Source organism: Triturus cristatus, chromosome 2_1 (genome assembly GCF_964204655.1).
Source record: "Triturus cristatus chromosome 2_1, aTriCri1.1, whole genome shotgun sequence".
Classification (NCBI taxonomy): domain Eukaryota; kingdom Metazoa; phylum Chordata; class Amphibia; order Caudata; family Salamandridae; genus Triturus; species Triturus cristatus.
In genome coordinates this window covers 441,849,518-441,871,913 of record NC_140581.1, presented here as the reverse complement: position 1 = coordinate 441,871,913, position 22,396 = coordinate 441,849,518, and the positions used below count along the sequence as shown (strand labels likewise).

Here is a 22,396-nt window from a genome sequence, read left to right as displayed (position 1 = left end):
CAACTTACCTCTCGTGGTGGTGGCACCTGAAGCATCTTCGTCCCCCAGCTTGCAGCCTTTGTTCGTCCAGGAGCTTTCCCATTGAAATCCATTGAGCGCCCGGTGGCTCAAAAGCACCCTGCACCCAGCCGTCCGAGTGGCCCTGGCAGTGTAACTTCTACTCCTACCTACTTCCCCATTTGCCCTGAGCAAGTGACCAGGAGCCCAGCTCTCACAGCTGCGTGGCCTGCTAGTCAGCAGCCACCACCAACCAAGGCCCCCCTGCCTCCCATAGGATAACATTGGGCCTAACTCACTTTGCACCCGGCCGCCCCAGTGCTGCTGAGGGTGTAACAACTGTACCAACCTGACCCTAGGATACCCCGGAGTCTGTGCCCAGAACCTTAACTCTGCCAGTCGAGTACTTATCCAAAAGTCGATAACCCGATTTTCTTCAATAGGGTAACAGTGACTGGTTTCTTCTGAAATTTCTCCTAAGTGTGAAGTTTCTAAAACTTAAAATATTCACCTAAAATCAACCGAGTAACGAAAACGGAAATACTCACCTGCTATTAGGAGAGATGGATCTTGGTGCCCAGCACTGACCCTGAAAAGTACTCAAACGTACTTACCACTAACCCAATTTTCTTCCATAGGAAATCATTGACTGTTTTTCTGTGAAATTTCTTCTAAGTGTCGATTTTTGCAAACTACAAATATTCTTTAAAAATCGTACCAACTGTGAAAACGTAATTACATACCTGTTTTAGATAGAGGTCCCAGTACTGAGCCTAGGAGCCCAGCCCTGGAATACAAAAGTAACGAGAACCTACTTTATCAGTAACTTTTCTCCCATAGGAAATCGTTGACTGTTTTCTATGCAATTTCTGCTAAGTGTCAACTTTTAAAATAGCAAAATATTGCCTAAAAATCACAACAGTAACTAAAACGAATTTACTCACTTGTTTCCAAGACCTGTCCCAGGACTGAATCTAGGATCCAGTCCTGGAATTAGAAAAGTAATCCTGAAAGTAATCTATTGCAAATAACTTAAAACTCACATTGAGCTCAATGTGTTATTGTGTTTGACATTGTGTTGCCTATTGCAACAACCTGTAACTATTACCTATAAAAGTCAATTGCATATTGCAAAAGTATTTAACTAAAGCCTCTCATTCTTAGAAAGCATATTTTGATACCTATTGTTGGTTCTAAAATAAAACAAGCATATATTTTTTATATAAGCCATTGGCCTAGAGTTCAGTTCTTCAGTGTGTGATACCATTTGCTGGCTGAGTGTGTACAACAAATGCTTTACACTGTCCTCTGATACTGCCTTACTGCTCGACCAAGCTACCACTTTAGAGAGTAAGGTTATATCCAACGTTAACCTCTGCCAAACCTTTGGGGACTGTGGACTCTGTACACACTGTACCTATTTGGGAACAGTATATACAGAGCCACTTTCTCACACCAAGTTCTAAAGAAGATCAGGACCGACTGGGCCAAAGTCATCCTAGTGGCTCTGAATTGGGCATGGAGAGTATGGTTTCTGGAACTCCTGAGCATGGGCAACTGTCATCAAGTCAGGATGTGCCTTCAAGAGGATCTCCTGTTGTAAAAAGGGTCCTGCACCTGAACCTGGGCGCACTGTACTTTCATGCATGAAGATTGAGTGGTGGCAGTTGAAGGTTTTCGATCTTCCTTTTGAGGTCTGGGATGTCATCCTAGCTGCCCGTCGTCCCTGCACTATAACGCTATATGCCTGCCTTTGGGATAAGTTTGTGGTTTGGTGCTCCCTCACGTCATGGGGACCCCCTTTCTACACCACTGTCAGAGGTGTTGCTGTTAGTTTTATCTTTAGCCCGGCAAGGTCTTGCCCTGGGAAATGATACTTGTGAGCCATTTCTGCTTTTCTGCGTTTGCCCGTCCAGCCTTCATTTTTTAAGTCACCTGTTATGACTCGTTTCCTGAAAGGTGTCCAACACTTTTTCCGTCCTACCCTTTGTGATGCCCCAGTGGGACTTCAATTTGTTCCTCACATTTCTGATGTGTTCTCCCTAAGAGCCACTGCCCTAGACGACTTTCAAAGCTGTTGTTTTAGTGGCCATTACTTTGGTCAGGAGGGTCATTGAGCTTCAGGCTCTGTCAGTTCACATCCTTACACCAGCTTTTTGCCTGACAAACCGGTCCTTTGGACACATGCCTCTTTCCTGCTTAAGGTTCGCACTCCCTTCCCTGTTGGCCAGAGTATTATTCTGCCTACCTTTTCCGCCCTGCCTCATTCCTCCAAGGAAGAGGAGAGACTCCATCTCCTGGACCCAAATAGAGCTCTTTCGTTTTAAATTGATTGCACCAAGGGCTATCAGGTTGACTAACAGCTCTTCAACTGGTTTACTGGAGTGTAAAAGGGCAAGACAGTGCAGAAGTGGACCATTTCTTGATGGATTCTACTTTGCTTTTTAGCTAATGTGTAGCCGGTTTTAATTCGGCCTTCTGAAGGCTTGCAGGCCCATGCCACCAGGGTCAAGGCTTCTACTTCTGCTTTGGCAGGCGGGGTACCTGCCCTAGACATCTGCCAAGCTGCTACGTGGGCATCCCTCAACACATTCATGAAGCACTACTGCTTGGACAGTCGGGTCCGTCGATACAAGAACTGTGCCTGTTCAGTCTTCCAGGACTTTTTGGTTTAAGCCACTTTGCAAACCTACCTGTAGGGAGGTATTGCTTTGGTATCTATTCTTATTTTTATTTTAGTTTAAAAATGCTTTATTGAGAAATATTCAAAGGAAATACAGCTACATCTATAGAGAAACATAATATTGAGATGTCATATAGAAATCTGTATCAACAATATAAAGAGGATAAAATATGCAAGAAATCTTATAACAAATATAGAATTTAAGAACTATCTCATGAGAAAAATATAGAAAAGAATGTTGCAATACAATACAGATAGCATTTTATAAACTGTATTTTTTGTAGGGAGAAGATTAAAAAAGAAAGAGGGGGGTTAAACTAAAAAGTATATGAGATATAAAGAAAGAGCGGATGGTAATAAAAAAATATGATAACTAGAAATATGTAAAAAGGCTATATAGTGGAAAAGCAAAAATCGATGAATTCAAAGAGGTTTGGTTACTTCAACATTTTCAACACTAGTAGAGAAATGGGAAGAGTGATATGAAGTCAAGTAGAGCCAAAGTAAATCTCTCATGATTTCTGTGTGTAGTGAGGAAGAGTGGAAGGTATCCAATCTATGATAATGACATATCAAGTTTCACCATGCCATAAAGAAAACCTTATTATAAAGAAACAATGGAGCCCAAGTAAGGTCTGCCAGGGATCTTGGGAATTAAGCTTTTTTTAAGAACGGTGGTCCGTGGGGAAATGTCAACTTATGAGGTTTGAATTTTAGAAATCATGTCAAAGGATTGCAAGGACTCCTCCGAGGGCGAAGTGTCTTCAGTGTTAAGTTTAGTGTAAAATTCCACAAAGTGGAACATGATTTTTTGGCCGTGAAATAATTTATGACCAGAGGCATCTTGCATGATTTCTATCCTAGATTTCTGTTTCCTTATTTTTAAATAGTTGGGCAGAATCTTTCCTGCTTTGTTCGAAGCACCAAAGTATTTTGAATTTATTCGTAGTAGGGTATTACTAGCATCATTGACGAGGATTTATTAAAATTAAGTTGGGCTTGTATGAGTTGATCCACGACCTTTATGTGCGAAGATGGAATAGTATGCATGTTCTAACTTCTTTATATGTTGAAGGAGAGTGGAGGGTTCCCTGGCAGCAGCTTTTTTTCTTAATCAAAACATAGCCTCTCACTCTAGACTTGATAGAATCCCAGACATGGTGGAACTCAACATCTGGACTGGCATTAGTCTCGAAAAAATCTGTAATGAATTGCTCAAAACCAGAGACGAATTGCTGATCTTGTTTCTGGAAGTGCCATCTGTTGGAGTGAGTGGAGGAAGTGGTATAATGTTAAGTCTGTAATAAAAGTGGCATGGTCAGAAACAAGGATGGGACCCATTTTGGCCTGTACCAGATATTGTGTGACGTTCTTATAACAAAGAATATAATTAAAACTGGAGGAAGAGTGACGGGTAACGGAAAAAATAAATATTCTAATGTCCCCTAACCCCCCCCCCCCCCCCCCCCCCCCCCCCCACACCCACCCTTACTTGGTTGCTCCATTTCATCTGCCTTTCTGGTTTTATCCAGGCAATTATCACCGCCTGCGTAGCTGCTGATAAATTCTTAACTCCCTTTCTGTCATAGAGGTAGTGTGTGTGGCGGCTTACCTTTTTTTTTGTATTACCACTATTGTGGCCGTCCAGAGGTCTTGCGGGAGGGTGCCCACTTTTTGTGTTTCTAGAAACAAGTTCAGGAGGTGGGGACTTAGCAAGTCTGTGTTCTGCTTGTATAGCTCTGGTGGTAGTCCACTAGGACCCAGAGCTTTTCCGGGCTTCAGATAGGTGATGGCTTCTCTAACCTCAGTGAGTGAAATCTCGTCTTTTAATGTTTGGCTTTGTTTTCCTCTAATGTGGGGACATCTATTTCGGCTAATTAAACTAAGATTTTTGATCTAGAAAAGGGTCCATAACTTGGTTACAATAACTCCCTAAAACTAAGTTAGTATGTTGTACAGACATTCATTTAGGTGATAACGAGTACCAGAAAGAGGCATCAACAGAAGGTCCATAAGCATTAAAAAAGTAATAAGAACAACCATTAACAAAACGAAGCAACCATCTCCCATCAACATCAGTTTCTTGTTTTAAAATGGTGACATTCAAAGATTTATGAAACAAGATAACAATTCCATTCTCGTTTTTTACACTAGGTGAACAGTAAACAAAACCTACCCAACTCCTCCTCAACAAATGAACATCTTTGTCAAGGAAATGTTTGTTGCAACATAACATGACAAGACAGCTTAGATAGATGAGTACGAACTCTCTACCTCTTTATAGGGCCTTGAAAGTCACTAACATTCAAAGAAATAATTCAACGAAAAAAAATCACTTCTATATACCATCCAAGACGAAAGAAGAAAATTCAAATATAGAGCTTGGGAAAGGAAGACAGTAGGACAGAAAGAGTGAAAGAAAAGAAGCAAGAAAAAAATTAGAAGACCAGAACAGGAAAAAAAATCAAAGAACAAGGGAGATGAGCCCAAAAAAGACGCAAAAGATGAAAGAACAGAAGAGTATGGCCAAGAACCCGTAGGACAAAAGCCATAGGATAAACATCTGAAAAATGAAGTAAATTAAACCGAGAACAGCAGAGAAAACCATAAAAGATATGAACCAACCTGAGCACCCGGCCCAGAATTACAGGAATAAGATTGAGGGAGTAAGTGACTGAGGGTTGTAAAAGAAAAGAAGAAACGCAGAGAAGGGACAGAAACCGAGAGAAACAATAATGAACGTGCACAGACAGTACAACAAACTTACCCATCAGGGTATGGTACTCTTGGAGAACATTCCAGTAAGAGGAGATAAACACCATCCAGACAATGAACAGACGATGGAAGTTTTCAATGAGAGACATGAGACCTGGGGAGGAAGATTACGAGAAGACATTGGTAATAAAATAATTGAGGACAACAGCAAAATACAAAAGCAACCTACAAGCATAAGACCAGAAAGTCAAAATAGAACATAGACATCATGGTCTGTTAATGTCCATGTGTTTTTTATGAATATGGATAAAGTCCTTAAGTTGAACTCGGGAGATGAAGGAAGTGGTTCTGTCTTTATATGTGACTTTGAAGGTACATGGATGGAGAAGTCTATATCTAGCACCCATTGCACGTAAAGATGAACGTACACGCATAAATTCTTTGCTGCGAGAAGCAGTGACCGATGAAACATCCTGAGAAAGAAAGATCCAATGACCAGAACATCTATTTGCGCTGCTTATAGGCTGAAAGAACTTGAATAAGGTCCGTATGTTGGAGCAAAAGGATGATGATTCCTCTGAGTTTGGAAGAAGTACTGGCACTAGGAACCTTTGGTCCAAGACAGTGAGCTCTTGGCATATTAAGGAGGGAACAGCTAGTAAGGTCCACTATCTTGGGTTTGGTTGTTTTAAGAAAAGCAATCTTGCCACCTCCCTCCGCCCATTCCGGTATTCCGTAAACGAAAAGACTATTTCACCGATTACGATTTTCTAAATTTTCAATCGGACTTTTAAGAGCCTCAAGTTCCTTAGCCATAATGTTCACTTTTAAAGAGGTGTCTCTAAATTCAATAGAGTGAAGTTCGAGATCGGAAACCCTAGCTTCAAGAGAGGACTATTTATCGTTGAGGCGTTTAAGTGTAGTGGTGGTTTCCAGCATAAAACCTTTTAACATTTTGAGTTCATCAATCAGATCCTCCATTGTGATTGGGAGGGGTGTTTTCCTTAGGGAAGCAGGGACCTGTTTTGAATCTCGTACTGCCACCCCCATCGTTCCCTTTCTGATTGACTAAGGACCATTCTTATGAGAGAAACTACTACCCTCCGCCATAGTAATGACGTTAAAAAAAGTAAGAAGGTTCGGAATTGTGAGGGAACCAGTCCTCCTGCGATCCGGTAAATAGAACACAGCTCAGAAAAATCCAGCTAAAAAAAGAATGTATTAATAGTAGTAAATAGTTCCTGTGTGTAAAAGAGCACTTAAATCACCACAAGCGCCGTGTAGAAGAAGCCCGAGACATCGGAGGCACTCAAGCAGAAAATTAAAACTCTGCAATTCCTGTCAGCGCATGTCTGGCTGGAAAACGCCACTGCCCTTGGCCGGCAGGAAACAGAAGTAGGCAATATCAGAAGAACAAGTTACTTACTTTCGTTAACGCTTTTTCTGGTAGAAACTTTATCTAACTGCAAATTCCTCTCCGATCCTTCTGTCCTGGCTCTGCGAAATGGGGTCTTCACCTAAAGGATTCCATTAGAAAGTGCACACTGGTCACATATTAATTTTTATGTGGCTCTTCGTTTTTGGTGGGCAAATAGTCACAAAAGAAACTTACGTCAGTGTGCCGGGGTGCTGCTGATATGGGCACCATGGTGTTACTCCAGATGCCGAGCTGATCAATGACACCTCCTGAAATGCAAAGGTACAGCTCAAGATATTTTTCAGACCCTGTCTGACGTTTATGGAATATTTTAAGGTGAGAAATCTGCAGTTAGATAAAGTCTCCACCAGAAAAAGCGATACCGAATGTAACTTGTTTGTACCTATGTGATGTATATATCTTGACAGTCAGATAAATCATAGCTTTTTATATTTGCTGTTTTTGTTTCAGTATGTTCACCATCTAACTCGCTTTGTTTTTCCACGATTGAGTGGAGTGCTTATAATCAATTCATCCTTAAAAACTAAAAGTACATGTATTGACATTGATCCAATTCCTTGTGTGTGTTAATTATTTATAGTTTAATCTATTCCTAGTTAGGGTATTGTTTCTTTTCTGTTTTGAAAGTGTAGCATGGATCCAGCCTATGCTGGATGCGTAGTATATAGATTTCCAAATTCCATGTTCTGACTTTTGTGGAAAGTCATCCAACTTGTAACTTCTGTATGTTTAGACAGTAGAAGGTAGATTTAAATGCAGAAATGGTACTTTGTGTCAAATGCCACTTCTCTTCTTCTGTGAACACCACCACCCTGTTTCCCCACCCCTCTTTTTGCCAGCTATACTGTACATGTGCACATGTCTGCCAGTGATTCCCCACCTGAAGGATCTTTTGTTGAGTTTCTGAGAAGGTCTGTGGTTACTGTGCATTCTGTTGCACACCACTAGTGTCCGAGGGCCACAACAATATTATGCTTAAGTTGCATTGCGTAGTTACTCCCGTTGGCCATTTCACTTTCACTAGCAAACAGTCAAGGCCTACTCTAGAATGTAGTACAAGTTAGATACTCCGCTACGGCATGACATTATATGATACTTAATAAGCTTTTGTCCAGTCAGTGCTTTAACTTCATTAAGACTGCTGTTCCCTGCTGAAATTAGGATCTTCAGAGACACCTAACGTTTTTCTAAAGAGTACCAAACTGAGCATCTATGTTGCATAGATTGTAATACATACCAGAGAGAATTAAAACTCCCACAAAGGTCTACAGCCCAAAGACTCACCACTCAAGCAGCACATTTCTCAAGACCGTTTAGTGAAGCCTGTGGTAATATAGGCATCCTTCAATTATGGCATGGGTCATGGATGGGGCAGGCTTATCAGATATTTGAAATCTAGTTAAATTGCAGCTGTACAACCCATATATTTCTGGTCTTTGATCTGATTTCACTTGGGTTCTGGGGATTTGGCAGCTCCTGGGCAGTCTAGGTCCTTTTAGGATGTCCACCCTGCATATTCTCCAATAAGCTAGGTCTTATCTTTGTGAAATTATTTTGGCTTTTGTCATGGGCAGTTAAGTTAGGTTCAGCAGGCAGGTAAGATTGGTCTCTCCTCTAATCTCAGCATCAGGACACCGCATATGATTCTCAGGCTTATTACCAATATGGAGGGTGTGAGAACAGAACAAGCGAAGGGTCCTCTTAAGATTAAATGTTCCTTCCTACACTGATTTGCAGGCTTTCTACGGCCTCAGATGATCTACTCATTACTGGCTCTTAGGGGGCACTTTTTTCCAGAGATCTGCGTTATTTAGAAATCCAGACACTCCAATCTTGGACAAGTGCATCTTCCTCCTGTATAGTTTTCCAAGATTCCATTACCAGGGGTCACAGATCATAAAACAAACAGTCATCTGCTCCCATTGGGAGTTTAGTAACAATAAAAGAATGAGGGATGAGTCTGTTTCACTTAGGCAGGGAGAAACCTACTCTAAGAAAAAGAATGGGCTTGTGGCTTTCCCCGCCTTCCAGGTTCTTAAGAGGAAGAGAGTGGGCCATGGAAAAGAGTCTGTGCAGGCTAACACATCCATCATGGACAAACCTAGCCTTACCTAATGACACTTACCATCTTGTAAAGGATGCACATGGGTCCAGTTGGACCTCACCCTTGAAATAAGTATTGAGGTACACTTTCACACAGCTTCCTATTTCCCGTACTTATTTGCAGGGGGGGGCGCATTTATCGGGACTAGACACAGTTTTAACCAGTCAGAGCCGATACGCTGTCTCCCCCACAGGGAAGAGTTGGAAAAAAGTGTTGTATTCTCAGACTGTGAATTTTTTGTCTCCACTGCCAGTCACCCAAAATTATTGGGTTGAGGGAACAGTAACCACCCTCAATCAGAATTGGGGTACACTTTAAGTGTTTGTCTGCCATCAAAATAGAGCTGATAGACAGCTACAGAAAAATATGGGGAACCACCATGTGACTTGCTTGATTGTCGAGTTCACTGAAGGAAAAACAGTGTTAACCCTTAGAAGTGGCAAGAGGCACAGATTTTCCAAGCCTTTCAGAGAACTCTTGTTCAACAGACATCTATCTATTCACATAGAATGCTATGCACTCCCCTCTACCATAATCCAAAGCAAGAGCCCACCCTCTTACATTCCCTTCTAATCACACTGACATTTTTGCAGCTGACCCCACCCATTGGGCCCATCTGTTCACCATCTCTCCTACCCACAAACTACCTAGTAAGATAGCCCAACTACCTTTGCCTCCCCTCCCTTGGCACCACCCTTGCCTGTGTGCAGCCATGTTACCACAGTGGCCTTTTGTCTTGTGTCAACGCACAGCCTGTGTTTACTTGCTTGCTAATTGTATATAACCTTCTTATCCTACATTATCTACTTGGGCTATGGCCATTGGGACTGTTTACATTAGTCACCAAGACTCTGGCGTGTCTGTGTGTGTAAGAGGAAATAGGAAAATGTAAGAGTAATCTATATCTATAATCCTCTGCAAACTATAGTTACAGGTAGGTACCGTAACTGTTGGTTTTTATTTGATACTAAGCTTCTACTTCTTCCCATATGTGTTTTAGATTATTTACTAAAAATATTTTTAGCGGTAACACAACAGACCCAAACTCTCACTGTGACCAGGTTCTATTATTGGTAAAGAACTTTGTTGGTAATTTGCTCTGTTTACATTGTGCTGGACGTTTTCTTCTCTTATTATTGTGTTTGCAACGCAGTTCCTTTGGAAAAATTAATTACTGCATTTTTTATACATTTCAGAGCCATTCGATGGATCCAACACTGCTAGAGCAGTACACGAAAAGCAAAAGTTTGAATTAATTCAGGAAGCATTTCAGAAGGTAAAATACGTACATATTACTCATTTTTAAAGACCTAACAACCATATTAAGGATTGCATCCTTGCATAAAGCTGTGAAAATATTTCCAATTGAAGACGTGCATATTTTTTCTCCAAGTGAATGTTTTTGCAGTAGTATCTGTGAAATTCTATTGTAACGAAGAGCTGCAAGATGAGTAGTATCTTGGGGACCCACAACAGTCCCATTAATGACTGCCATTTTCATATCAACAAAGAATGCAGGGAGAAGGAGCTCAAAAAAGGTCCAGCATACATGCTCCTAAAGACAAATCAGTAAGCTAGCAGAGTGCAGTTCCCATGAAACTTCAGAGAGATGCCAGAGTGACGCCCTATTGAAGGAAAGGTCTGAGGAATCTGAATATTCAGAATCAAGAGCCATCACCCACCCAGTTGGGTGGCATGCTTCATCGTCAGGCAGCACCTCAGTGGGCCGTTGCTGGTGCACAGCATGCCCCTTGAGGGGTCTCTTTGCCGGAGATCTTTTAGATGTTATTAGCAGTGATGAGCCTAAAGTGAGGGTGTTAAGAGTGCAGATTGGAAATGTGAATGGAAAGAATTAAAATGACTAAGATTTACCAAATAATTTTTTTTAAAGTGGTGTCTCTTGTCATTTTTAAACACAATGTGGATCAATGAAGGAAGTAACGATCCTTCAAATCTCAAAGGATATTTATTCAAAAAAGGTCAACATGTTTCTTGCCAATTTTTGCCATCTTTTATTAAACATAGCATTAGGCTACATTCATAAGTGGTTTGTGAAAAAATAAGTATACCTGTGGGGCTTCTATATAGTTTAAGAAGGTAATTAGATTATGGTGCCTCTAAATAAATGCACATGATTATTTGATTATTAGTGCTACCGCTGGTATGTAAATTCAGAAGCTTTGCCAGTTTGGCATGTAGCATTCCTGTTTGGAGTAATACATCATGTTGAGGTCAAAAGCGATGTATGAAGTTCTCTGAGAAGCCACAAGACAATGCTTTTAAACAGTGAGAAAGATGATTTACAAATAGAGAACGTTCAAGGCTGTTGATATTCTACCTGAGAGCGAGTACATCGCAAACACCCCAAACCTACATCCAACAATAAAATCCAGAATAGGCAAATAGCTCCCTTGACTATTAATGCTCACACTGCAGTTTCATGACTGCAAAAGAATTCCACGTCCTGTCATACGCAATAAAAATTGGCTCATTATTGAAAAATCTAATCATTAAATAATAGCCAAGCAGCCAGGTTTAGTATTACATGCAGTAACGTCCCCCCGTTTTTTTGACACGGCCTTTCCTCTGTCTTGTATCAAAATCTCAATGCATTCTTTGTAGTATTTTGATCGGATGTGGTGAGACAGTAGTACATGGTTTGAATTCTGTGATCGGAGAACCTAAAGTCACGAGACTAGTCGGCTCAATCTGGATTTTTCTAGTCAGTGGTTCAATCAATCGGGGAATTGTAAGCGCACTACTCACCCGTGAGGGTCTCAAGGTGGTGAGGGGGGGGTCCGTAGATCTGTTTAGCCGAAGAGCCAGGTCTTGAGAGTCATCCTGAAGGTGTTCAGGGAGGGGGCACGTCTGTCTGCTGGTACCTTGTTCCAGGTCTTGGCTGCAGTGTGAGAGAAGGATCTTCTGCCTGCTCTGGCTCTCTGAATACGCAGGGTTTCGGCCAGTGCGAGGTTGGAAGATCGGAGGTTTCTTTTTGGTACGTGGAAGTTGATTCTGTCGTTGAGCTATTTGGGTCCGTTGTTGTGTAGGCATTGGTAGGCTTGAGTGAGGATTTTGAAAGTGACTCTTTTCTCCACAGGGAGCCAGTGGAGAATTCGTAGGTGTTGGCTGATGTGTTTGTGTCGTGGGATGCCGAGGATGAGTCTGGTGGCAGTGTTCTGTATTGTCTGGAGTTTGTGGAGTCAGGAATTGTTCATGCCAGCGTAGAGTGCGTTTCCAGTCAAGTCTGCTGGTGATGAGTGCGTGGGTGACTGTCTTCCTTGACTCAGGGGGGATCAACTTGAAGGTCTTGCGGAGGGTGTTGAAGCAGCTCGAGGTGGCGGCGTTGACCTGTCGGATCATGGTGAGTGATGAGTCGAGTATGATGCCGAGGTTCTTGGCATGGTCTGAGGGGGTAGGTGGGCTTCCAAGGGCATTCGGCCACCAGGTGCTGTCCCATGCAGAAGGGGTGGTACTGAGGACGAGGACTTCTGTCTTCTTGGCGTTGAGCTTGAACCCTGTGAGACTCCGCAGGTGATTTTCGTGGGGTCGGAAAGGAAGGGTGGGAGCCTGATCCTTGGTCTTCTTCCGGTGAGGAATGATCGGATCCAGTCCAGGGCTCTTCCTTGTATGCCTGCGTCATGTTGTCCGGCGACTAGTGTGCGGTGGGAGATGGTGTCGAAGGCCGCTGATAGGTCGAGTAGGATGAAGACTGCGGAGTGGCCATGGTCCAGGAAGGTGCGGATGTAGTCTGTGGCGACGAGTAGGGCGGTGTCTGTGCTGTGGTTGCTTCAGAATCCGGATTGGGATGGGTCAAGGACGGTGTTCTCTTCAATGAATCGTGTCCGTTTCCTGTTGACTGTTTTCTCTGCAACTTTGGCTGCAAAGGGGAGGAGCGAAATGGGCCAATAGTTCTTGAGGTCGGTGTGGGCAGCTGTGGGCTTCTTGAGCAGGGGTCTGACTTCTGCGCGCTTCCAGTCATCTGGGAAGGTGCCAGTTTTGAAGGTGGTGTTGATGGTGCATTGTAGTTTGGGTGCGATGGCGGCCGTGTTTCTGTGGTAGATGTGAAGGGGGCAGGGGTTGGTTAGGGCCCACGAGGCGGTGTCTTCGGCCGTGATCGGTGTCCAGTTGGAGATGGTGGGCTGGCTAGTGTTTCTGGGGGGCAGGGGGCTATCTGTGGCGCCTGGTCAATGACGTTGTCGTAGGGGGGGGGGGGGGGGGCATGGCTTAGCCGGCTGCAAGATGGCCCCTGAGTGGGCTCTGCCGGCCAAATCCACCATGATTCTGCGGTCATCGGTCGAGCTGTCTCCCTGCTCCACGCTATCCGGACTCTCCTTACCCGGGGGCGCCGATTGATCCACCTCCTGGCCCCCGCCGCCGCAGCTACGTCGAGTTCTGCTGCTGCGACCGTGTCCTCCTGCTGGCGTGCGGCCAGCACTCGCACCGTGCTGCTGTGGTGCTGTCGACTCATCGCATCGCCTGCTCCGATCCACGAGGACTGGATCGCCTTGTCGGAGCCAGCCTGCCGCCAGCCCTCTCCTGACCCCGGTGAGTCGAGTTGCTGCGGGGGCTCCCCGCAGCGGGGTAGGGGGGCGTGCACACCGTACCGCGGGGCTTGGGCCTCTTCTCCGCCTACTGACGCCGCCTGTGCCCATCATCTCCAGTCGCTTCCCCGAGGCCCTGCGACGCGGGTGGCACGTTCCCCACGTCTCCTCGCTGCCTTTGCCCCAGTGGGAACGGACTCCTCGCTGCACACCCGCTCTCTCTCCCTGCGGGGCCGGGGTCCGCCTGGCGGCCTCCGGCCCGCCCGCTGCCGCCATCCGGCACACCAATCTTGCAACGCTGGCACTCCTTCACCCTCAAGGCCTGTGGAACTGCTCTGCGGCCTTCACCGCCTCTCATCGGGAGCAGCAGCTCTATTGAACCCTCATCAGCTCTAACCCCCCGTGCCCCCCCCCCGCCTCCTCCCCCGGCGTGAGGCCTTTCAGCTACTTCAGGGCCCTGTGCTGGATTGGACTGTGGGTGTTCAGGCCATTGCGGCCGGCTATCAGTTGCCTGCATCCCCTGGCACAGCCGCACTTTGCTTCCCGCCCCATGCGGCCTTCCTTGCCAGGTTCTGCTGCCACTGCCTGCCTCACTTGGAGTAGCCCGCACATGTCCATCGTCGCTCCGGCTGTCTCCGTCCGCCTGGGGGCCCTGAATGGCTGTGTCTCTTTCGCGTGTCGTGAACTGGCAGCCCGAACCCGTTTGCTGGCTCACTCTCTTTCACGGGACTTCCACTGGCTGCACAGTCCTACCCGCCTCGCTGCGGCTCTCATCTACCACTGTCTGCCTCGCCTTGAGCCGCCGCCCCACCTTTCTTAATCTCTTGGTGGACTCTGCTCACACGACTGCGCCTGATCATGGGAAAAGCAGACCCCAAACAACCTAAGCTCGCCTTCGATCAACGTCGGCAAACGTGTCAAGATGGGGCGGTCACTGAAATGGGCAAGCCGACCACCCAGACTGATGTCGGCCTGACCAGAGAGGATGACTTGAAGCTAATCATGCTGGATGTCAAGACCGCTGTCACTGGCATTGCCAACCAACTTGATCAGCTGTCTGCCCGGCTGGACACTGTTCAAGCCTGGGTCGACTCACTTGATACACATTTGACTCCGGACCATCATAAGCTCCTACAAATGGACAAAGTTCTCGAGCTGATCAAGAACAAGAATGAGGATTTGGAGGCGCGCTCCCGTAGGAGCAACCTTTGCGTTACGGGCATGCCTGAATCCTCCAACACCTCCAAAATGGAAGACTTTGTAGAGCAATTCATTCGTGACCTCTTTGGTGATGTTCTCGCTCCCGTTTTCATTGTCTAGCGAGCTCACTGCTCTCTTGGCCCTTGACCTGCTCCTGGCCTGCCGGCTCGTCCCATCATCGCCAAGCTACTGAACTTTAGGGACCGTGTCGCTGCTCTTTGTGCGGCCAGGGAGAAGGGGGAGATCTGTCATCAGGGAAACTCTCTTGCTTTATTTCCTGACTACACGCTGCCGCCCGTGAATTCCTTCCGACCAAGCGAATACTCCAAAAACATGACATCTCTTACTCCTTCGCCTACCCTGCTAAGCTGCGTGTCGGGCAGGGCTCCAAAATGCATATCTTCACGGAGCCGCAGTCTGCGTTGGCCTACGCGAAGAAACTTGACCGGACACAATGCGCTTTCCCATCCAGCTCCCAGACTGTTGTTGACGGCCACCTTAGCGATAATTATTGACTTCTGCCTCTGATATTGTAATTTTACAAGATGTTCTCTCTTGTGTGATGCAGTCTTCCGTGGCTGATCTCCACTCTGCCTCAGTCACTGCATGTGTCCCTTCTCTCCACTGCTGTGCTCCCGCTCGTTGTCCACTGGACCCTGGGGCTCGCTATGGTCACGGGGTGTTTAACTGCTCCTGCTGTTTCGACCTCCTCCTCATCTCCTCTCTCCTGTGACCTCCTGCCAGCTTTCATTTCAGGCTTCCCGCCGCATCATTTGGTTTTCTACATTGCGCTCCTCCTTCTTAGGCGCCCCAGCTGTCCTCCCCTGTTCAACATTGTTGTCCGAATTTAACCCATGGCTTGGCTACCCTGTCTCTATGGCAGGGGTGTACGCCGGGCGAAACCATGCCTCCACGGACTATTCCCTTCCTGGTCACTGTGTTTCCCCTTCCAAGTTGTGGTTCCCTTGGGTGGGTGGGGTTGGTTCCTCAGCCTAATTGGGGGGTTGGTGTGGGTGGCGGGGGGTTGGGTTCTCTGGGTTTGTTGCCTCTTCCTGATGCTTCATTGTTGGTTTAGTCTTTTTCTGTAATGCGACATCGGATACACTGCATTTTGCACTGCACTTCCCTTTTTCACTGTTCATGGTCCTCTATGCACATCTGTCCGAATTCGTCATTCACTCCTCTGGCACAGTGAAATGACGGCTACTACTCTCTGGACCTGGAATGTCTGTGGTCTTAATGACCGCCGCAAGGCTCGCTTGGGACATGCCCACCTTATCCGACATAAGGTTGACATTTATTTCCTTCAGGAGACCATCTGCTGCCCACTACCTCTTCCAGGCTTATCTCTAGGCATTGGGGCGAAATCCATTCCTCCTTCTATTCCAGCTACTCCCGCGGGGTGTCCATCCTATTGCGCAGTGGCTTCCCTGGCACACTTCTCAGGTGATTACATACCCCAGGGGCACTTTGTCATCCTGCGCGGCACCCTCCTGTCTCAACCACTGATCCTCGTGGCGCTATACGGTCCCCATTCTGATGACCCTGAATTTTTCGCGCAGGTTTGGCTGCACATTTCCTCACTGGGTCCAGCCGCGCTCCTTTGGGGGGGCGATTTTAACATTACACAATCAACCACTCTGGACAGCTGTTGCGGGACAACCTACGGATCACCACGCGGTGGTTATTAGTCCTGTTATGATTAATTCGGTGGTCGGCAAGCGCCCCCAAAGTAAGGATGAATTTCCTTATTGGCTTGCTGAGAAATTTAACCAACTGGAAGCGTTTTTTCCGCATACCACTCCTGTGGAGAAACACAGGATCCTCACCATTACTTTGCCTAAAGACCTGGTCCCGGATATGGCAGATTGTGACAACTGGGGTAAGGTCTTTGCTGCGACCTATTCGAAGTGCTATGGCACTCCGTCTATGTCTGTGCTACCATCCGTCATCAAAAAGGTTCGGGAGTATCATGGTGCGGAGGCTGCTATTGAATTGGGAATGAGGCTTGTCGACAGCTTCGATGTGGTATGCTCCATGGTGATGGGCAACCTCAAAGGAGATGCCATGCAGTTCCAAGTTGCAAATATGATGGACCGCGTGGATGACACCAACAAGCCCAAAGAGTTAGCTAAAGTAATTGCGAAGGCATATAGGACCGTGGCTTGTAGTGCCTTGGGTGTGACACCTACTGTGATCATTCCTGATATAGTACAGCAAACTAAGGTGAGTTAGTCTACAAAAGACGAACGCCCCAATTTTCCTAAACAAATTTGGAGAGCTAAGAAACAGGGGAAGCGGCAACAGAAACAGGGGTCACGTCCTGCCTCACCGGTTCAGTCGTCTACTGAACGCACATATGATCTGCGTGATCGATCTCGTATTAAGTCACCTGATTTCAGGTTTCTGAACAACGCTCTCCTCGTTCTTCACAGGAAACATCTGCTTCACAATCCGGTGGCGGAGACCGTGGGAAAGGAAGGGGTGCCCAAGGTCGTGAGCAACCCCGCCAGTCTGACGGCAAAGGCAAGCAGGACGAGTCTGCGCGTCAACGACCCCCGTTTCAGAAGAAGAAAGTTGCTGCGCTGACAGCGAGGTATGCCTCAGATGGTATGGACGCAGCTTCAGAACCTGACATGGGCACTAACGCTGCTAGACAGCGCTGCGGAAGTTACAGTAGTGCGACAAGCACTGCGTCCATATCTGGTGGCGACAGCAACTGATATATTCGTGAATATTGAAACTGCTGATACTCGGGTGTCTCCCCCTGATAGACTGTATAATATAGTCATTCAAATTGAAGGTGACATACAACGTACAATTCAAGTTTTTTTTGGGGATAATCTGACCACTTCCTATAATATTCTGTTGGCGGAGGCAGATTGGCCCCCGGCTTTCGTTTTAGATGCTCCTAGAGGGGAGGAGGTAATCCTCCCGTCCTTTGCGCACAGTGTCGAAGGTCCAAGCTAAAAAGTACGCCGAGGAATGGGCTCAGGTGCTAGCACCTGCGTTATATCGAAATCAGGTTGGCTGGGATAAATTGTCTCCTGGCCATGAGATTCCGTTGCGGACTACGCCCCAACCGCAACCCCAATACCCCATGCGTCGCGAAGCTAGACCTCACGTCGCGTCAATCCTTGAACAATTGGAATATCAAGGAGTAATCGAAACATGTGTGTCACCTATGAATAATCCTTTGTTCACTGTGACGAAGCCTGACGGTCGTACCGCCTAGTTTTGGATTACCAGCACCTAAACTCTCATTGCCGGACATGTGCAGTACAAAACACCCACAGTTCGGCTCTCGTCGATAGTCTCGTGAGAAAAAGGTTTAAAACCACACTTGACATTTCCAGTGGCTTTTACAGCCATAACCTGTCCTCTCTTAGTAGTGAGTGGACGGCGTTCACCTCGGGTGGCAAACAAAAACAATTCAAAAGATTACCAATGGGCTATAAGAACAGCCCTGGAGTCTTTGCCGCTCGCGTGGTCTCTCTGTTAGAGGGCATAGACCCTGATGCGTACTTGTATGTGGATGATAATTATCTCACAGATGACGAGTTGGAAGCGCATCTCCGTCGCGTTGATCGCATTATTGTTTTGTTTGCTGACTTTGGTTACAAATTCAACTTTGCGAAGTCTCACATTGCGGAATATACAGTGTTGTTCTTGGGGTCTGAACTCAATAATGAAGATCGAGGATTGGCTCCGCACTTTCTAGAGAAGTGCGCATGCCTACGTGCTCCTACGACACTGAAGAAATTACAATCTCTGCTGGGCTTTCTGAATTTCGGTCGGATTTACATTCCGGATTATGTCCAGCGTATCAAGCCGCTTTATGCCTTGGTACAACCTACTTTTTCCAAATCTTGCTGGCTGCCAGAGCATTCAGCTATATTGCAGTCATTGCAAGCTGATCTTCTTGCTTCAAAATACTTACTGACGCGTGATAACCACACTAACCTGGTCATAAGAATTGTGCCAGGCGCAGTTGGTTTCACATACTTAATGTTCAATGAGGGCGACACCGTCCCCATTGCCTACAAATCTCACTTGTACATTTCGGCTGAACTGCGATTTTCCGCTGTCGAGAAAGTTCTGACGGCAGTGCAGATGGCGGTTCTGAAAGAACGAGCGCTGTTGCAAGGTAAACGCATGTTGGTGGTAACACCGTATCCTGCCCTTGAGGCGGTGACGAAGGCTAGTGTACCAAATTCTATGGCTTTGCATCCAAGGTGGATACAATGGGCCACTTCCTTGACATCGCCTGACGTCACATATATCTTTGACGCGGCACTTCAGACTCAGGAGTTTTTGCAGTATGAATTTGTTCATCCGGCTCCTCTGTCCTTGCGCCCGCTCGAGGATTACCATGGTGTCATTTACACTGACGGTTCTGCGCAACCGGCAACTGGATCAAAGCACGCCTATTCAGCGGCTTGTGCAATTGTGGTCGGTACTTTCGTAAATGGAGAATTCCAGTCCGATGTCGTGCATACGCAGTCATTGGGTGATTGTACTGTGCAGTTGGTGGAGCTTTGTGCTCTAGTGCTAGCGCTAGAGTTTGCTGATCCCCGAGTCACTACCCTTGTAGTGAGTGACTCCTTTTATTGTGTTCAATCTTACAACGACAATCTACATTTTTGGTCTCGGAATGACTACCATGATTCCAAAGGTAGCACGATTAAGCATAAACTGCTTTGGGTTCGAGTGGCAGATCTTTTTTTTTTTTTTTTTTTAAATTGTTTTTTTTTTGAAAAACCTTTATTGACATTGCAAATAAAGACAAGTATGGGCCTACAACCCTCGGGGCCGGCCAAACAGTGAAGGTAACAGCGAGCAGATTATAATCACATGCAGCACCTCGGGAAGTCGATTCTCAATGCCAGTATTCTCTTATCCACTGAACAGCCCAAGAGGGAAACCAGGATATAAAAGGTTTTCATTTTACAATAAAGGAGAGCAGGATCAGGTGGCAATCAAGTTCTCAACAGCGAAAATTGGCAGGCAGAATAGTGAACGTCAAACAATAAATAGCAATCTATCAAATCAATGGCGCTGAAACAGGAAGTTCAGGGTGTGGAGGGATATCACGAGCCGTTTGCGCCTGCAGTCTCCTGCCCTAGGACCCAGAAAACCCCACGGAAATGAGGCACAAATGAAAAACAATGATTGGCCACGAAGGAAACCTACCGCACTGACCCCAGAAAAGAAAGACAAAGAAGAATAAGAGAAGAAAAAGAAGGCCATAGAAACACGATAAAGGACTATAGAAGCCCCTCCCCCAACCCCCCACCCTGCACCTCTGCAGATGACTACGGCCCCCCCCCCCCCCCCGCAGCGTGCCTGTCGCCCCAGAACCAGACCCGAAATATAGAAGAAACAGAGAAAAAGGGAAAAGAGAGGAAATCCCCCCTAACAGAAAAGGGGAGAGAGTAATAATAAACTGGAGGAGGGCCTTCAACCAGGCCCCCGGCTTCTCCCTCCCGCACAATATCTTCCTCCCCAACGAACATTAAACAGCAAAAGTTCGGCCATGTCTGAGGGAAATGGGGAGCAGTATTCACCGACTACACTATTAGTTACATCGTGAAAGCACACAACCCCCAAGCCCGCCCGCCTATGAAATGACAACCTCTAAAGGATCAGCCTGATCCTTGGCCACTCTTTGCGAAACCACCAGTGCATACCCAGCGATCCATTATCATGTCCGAGATTACAAGGAAGATGAGCGTCCAGAGTTGACCAGGAAGGGACACACACATGTGGGGAGGACGTTTCGGAACACCAACACAGTCATCATCATGGGAGATCACCTTTCCCAGAACTGCCCCAAGGCCTGCGCCACACACGAGGTCCAGGAAGGAGGAATCAGCCAGAGCAGGCGACCGTTGCGTGAAGATTGCCTGGGTCGCCGGATGCCACGCATGGGACAAAGTCACCACCCTCCGCTCAAGTCCAAAATCTCCAGAACAGACCGACCCCACAGCCAGCCGACCACACGCTGCCAGTGTCCAAAGTTTCCATCCGTCCCTTATTCACAGAGGCGGTCACGGCACTTTCCTCCTGTGAAAGGTGAGACAGTGCCTTATGTACCTGGGGACAGGAAGACCGCAATTGTTCCGACGCCAACACAATACCATCAAGCTTCCTCCCCAATACCCAAGCGCCATGAACCAGGGTGGAATGAAGGGCTCCGAGAGCATCGAGGAGGTCACCGTACCCCAGCACGGCCCCTCGCACTCGCTCCGCCACGCTCCTCTGCGCCACACACTCCCAATCTTGCTGCGACCCAGTGTACAGGATGGTAGAGTCCATCCCATCAAGATGGCCGCAGGGCAGGGCCACCCCAGATGGGGACCGGGTCTCAGTCACAAGCACATCAAGTTCCATGTCGCTGCAAACAAGGGTCCGGAGGCTGGCGAGATGTGTATCCAGTGTGTGGTCACAGGTGACAGTCGTTCTCCCCCTGGGCCAGCGTCTGCGAAGACCGGGAGCAGCCCGTGCAGATCGGGACGAGCCACAGGCCGCGACCGATCAAATCATTGGCGAGGGTCCAGGCGATCGCCGATAACCCCCGGAATCGTCACCCCGGGTATGCACCCGTCACGCTATTCTCGGTGATAGGAGTAACCACAGCGAGATGTAGGCCGATATTCGCGCCGCTTCGGTATTCCGACTCCACTCGGTCACCAATGGCCGCTGTTGTTGAACTGCCGCCCGGCCATGTTGTCCACTCGAGGTCCCGGCCCCAGGGCTGCCCAGGCCGCAAACTTCAAACGAGCATTTCTCGGGCGGTACCGCCGCTAGAAGCTTCAGGATCACACGATCGGTTGCCGCTCTCAATCACCAACACGGGCATGTAGCGCAGGCTGAGGATCTCATGCAGGATATCTGTGCGGGATGCGGAGATTCACAGAGCCGGGAGCCTACGCTGCCATCTCGGTCGCCATCTTGGCTCCTCCTCCCGAGTGGCAGATCTTAAAGACGGTCTGCCTCTCATGAATGTTATTCACACTCTTGGTCACCAACGAGTTGGTGTCCATGCTGTCGGCAACAGCCTGGCTGACGAGGCAGCAAAACCAGCAGTGGCAACATACTTAGTAGCAGCAGTTACAAGATCCAAAAGTAAGATCGATGATGACATCTTGGCAGCTATTGCTGCTACAGAGCAGGGAACGAAATTTCCAAGAGGTTTCCCTTCTCGTTACCATTATCGCTTAAGTCCTGATAACGTCCCATTAGTGAGGATTAATGACGTTGGTGACAGATTGATTCCCAACGCGGACTGCAGACCATCTATGATATTAGCGGCTCACGAGGGCATGGCGTCCGCGTATGCCGGCGTTGCAGCTACTGTATCTCTGCTACAACAACGTTACTGGTGGTGCGGTTTGTATAAACAAGCCAGAGCGTATGTTCTTAATTGTGACATTTGCCAGCAGATTAAACCTTCAACTGCGGCGCGCCCACCACAAACTCAGTTGTACATATCTAATAAGCCAATGGGTTGTGTTTATTTAGATCATTGCGGTCCATTTACCTCCGATACTGTGTACAAATACATCTTGGTTGCAGTTGATTCGTGCACACGTTGTCTGTGGGTGTGGCCACAAAGGAGTGCTGATTCCCACACTGTCATAAAGGATTTGCGTGTCTTTGTTGGAAGTTTTGCGTGTGGTACCTTTCATTCTGATCAGGGCCCTGCGTTCGCCTCG

General features: G+C 47.0%; 1 protein-coding gene across 1 annotated transcript in view; it reads left to right on the top strand.

Annotated features, from left to right (window-relative positions):
• The window catches only part of TENT2 (terminal nucleotidyltransferase 2), a 693,839-nt gene that overhangs the window by 636,114 nt on the left and 35,329 nt on the right, over nt 1-22,396 (top strand). Inside the window, exon 13 of the mRNA XM_085632248.1 lies at nt 10,134-10,213. Coding sequence (XP_085488374.1) covers nt 10,134-10,213 — 80 coding nt within the window. The remainder of the gene's footprint in view (nt 1-10,133; nt 10,214-22,396) is intronic.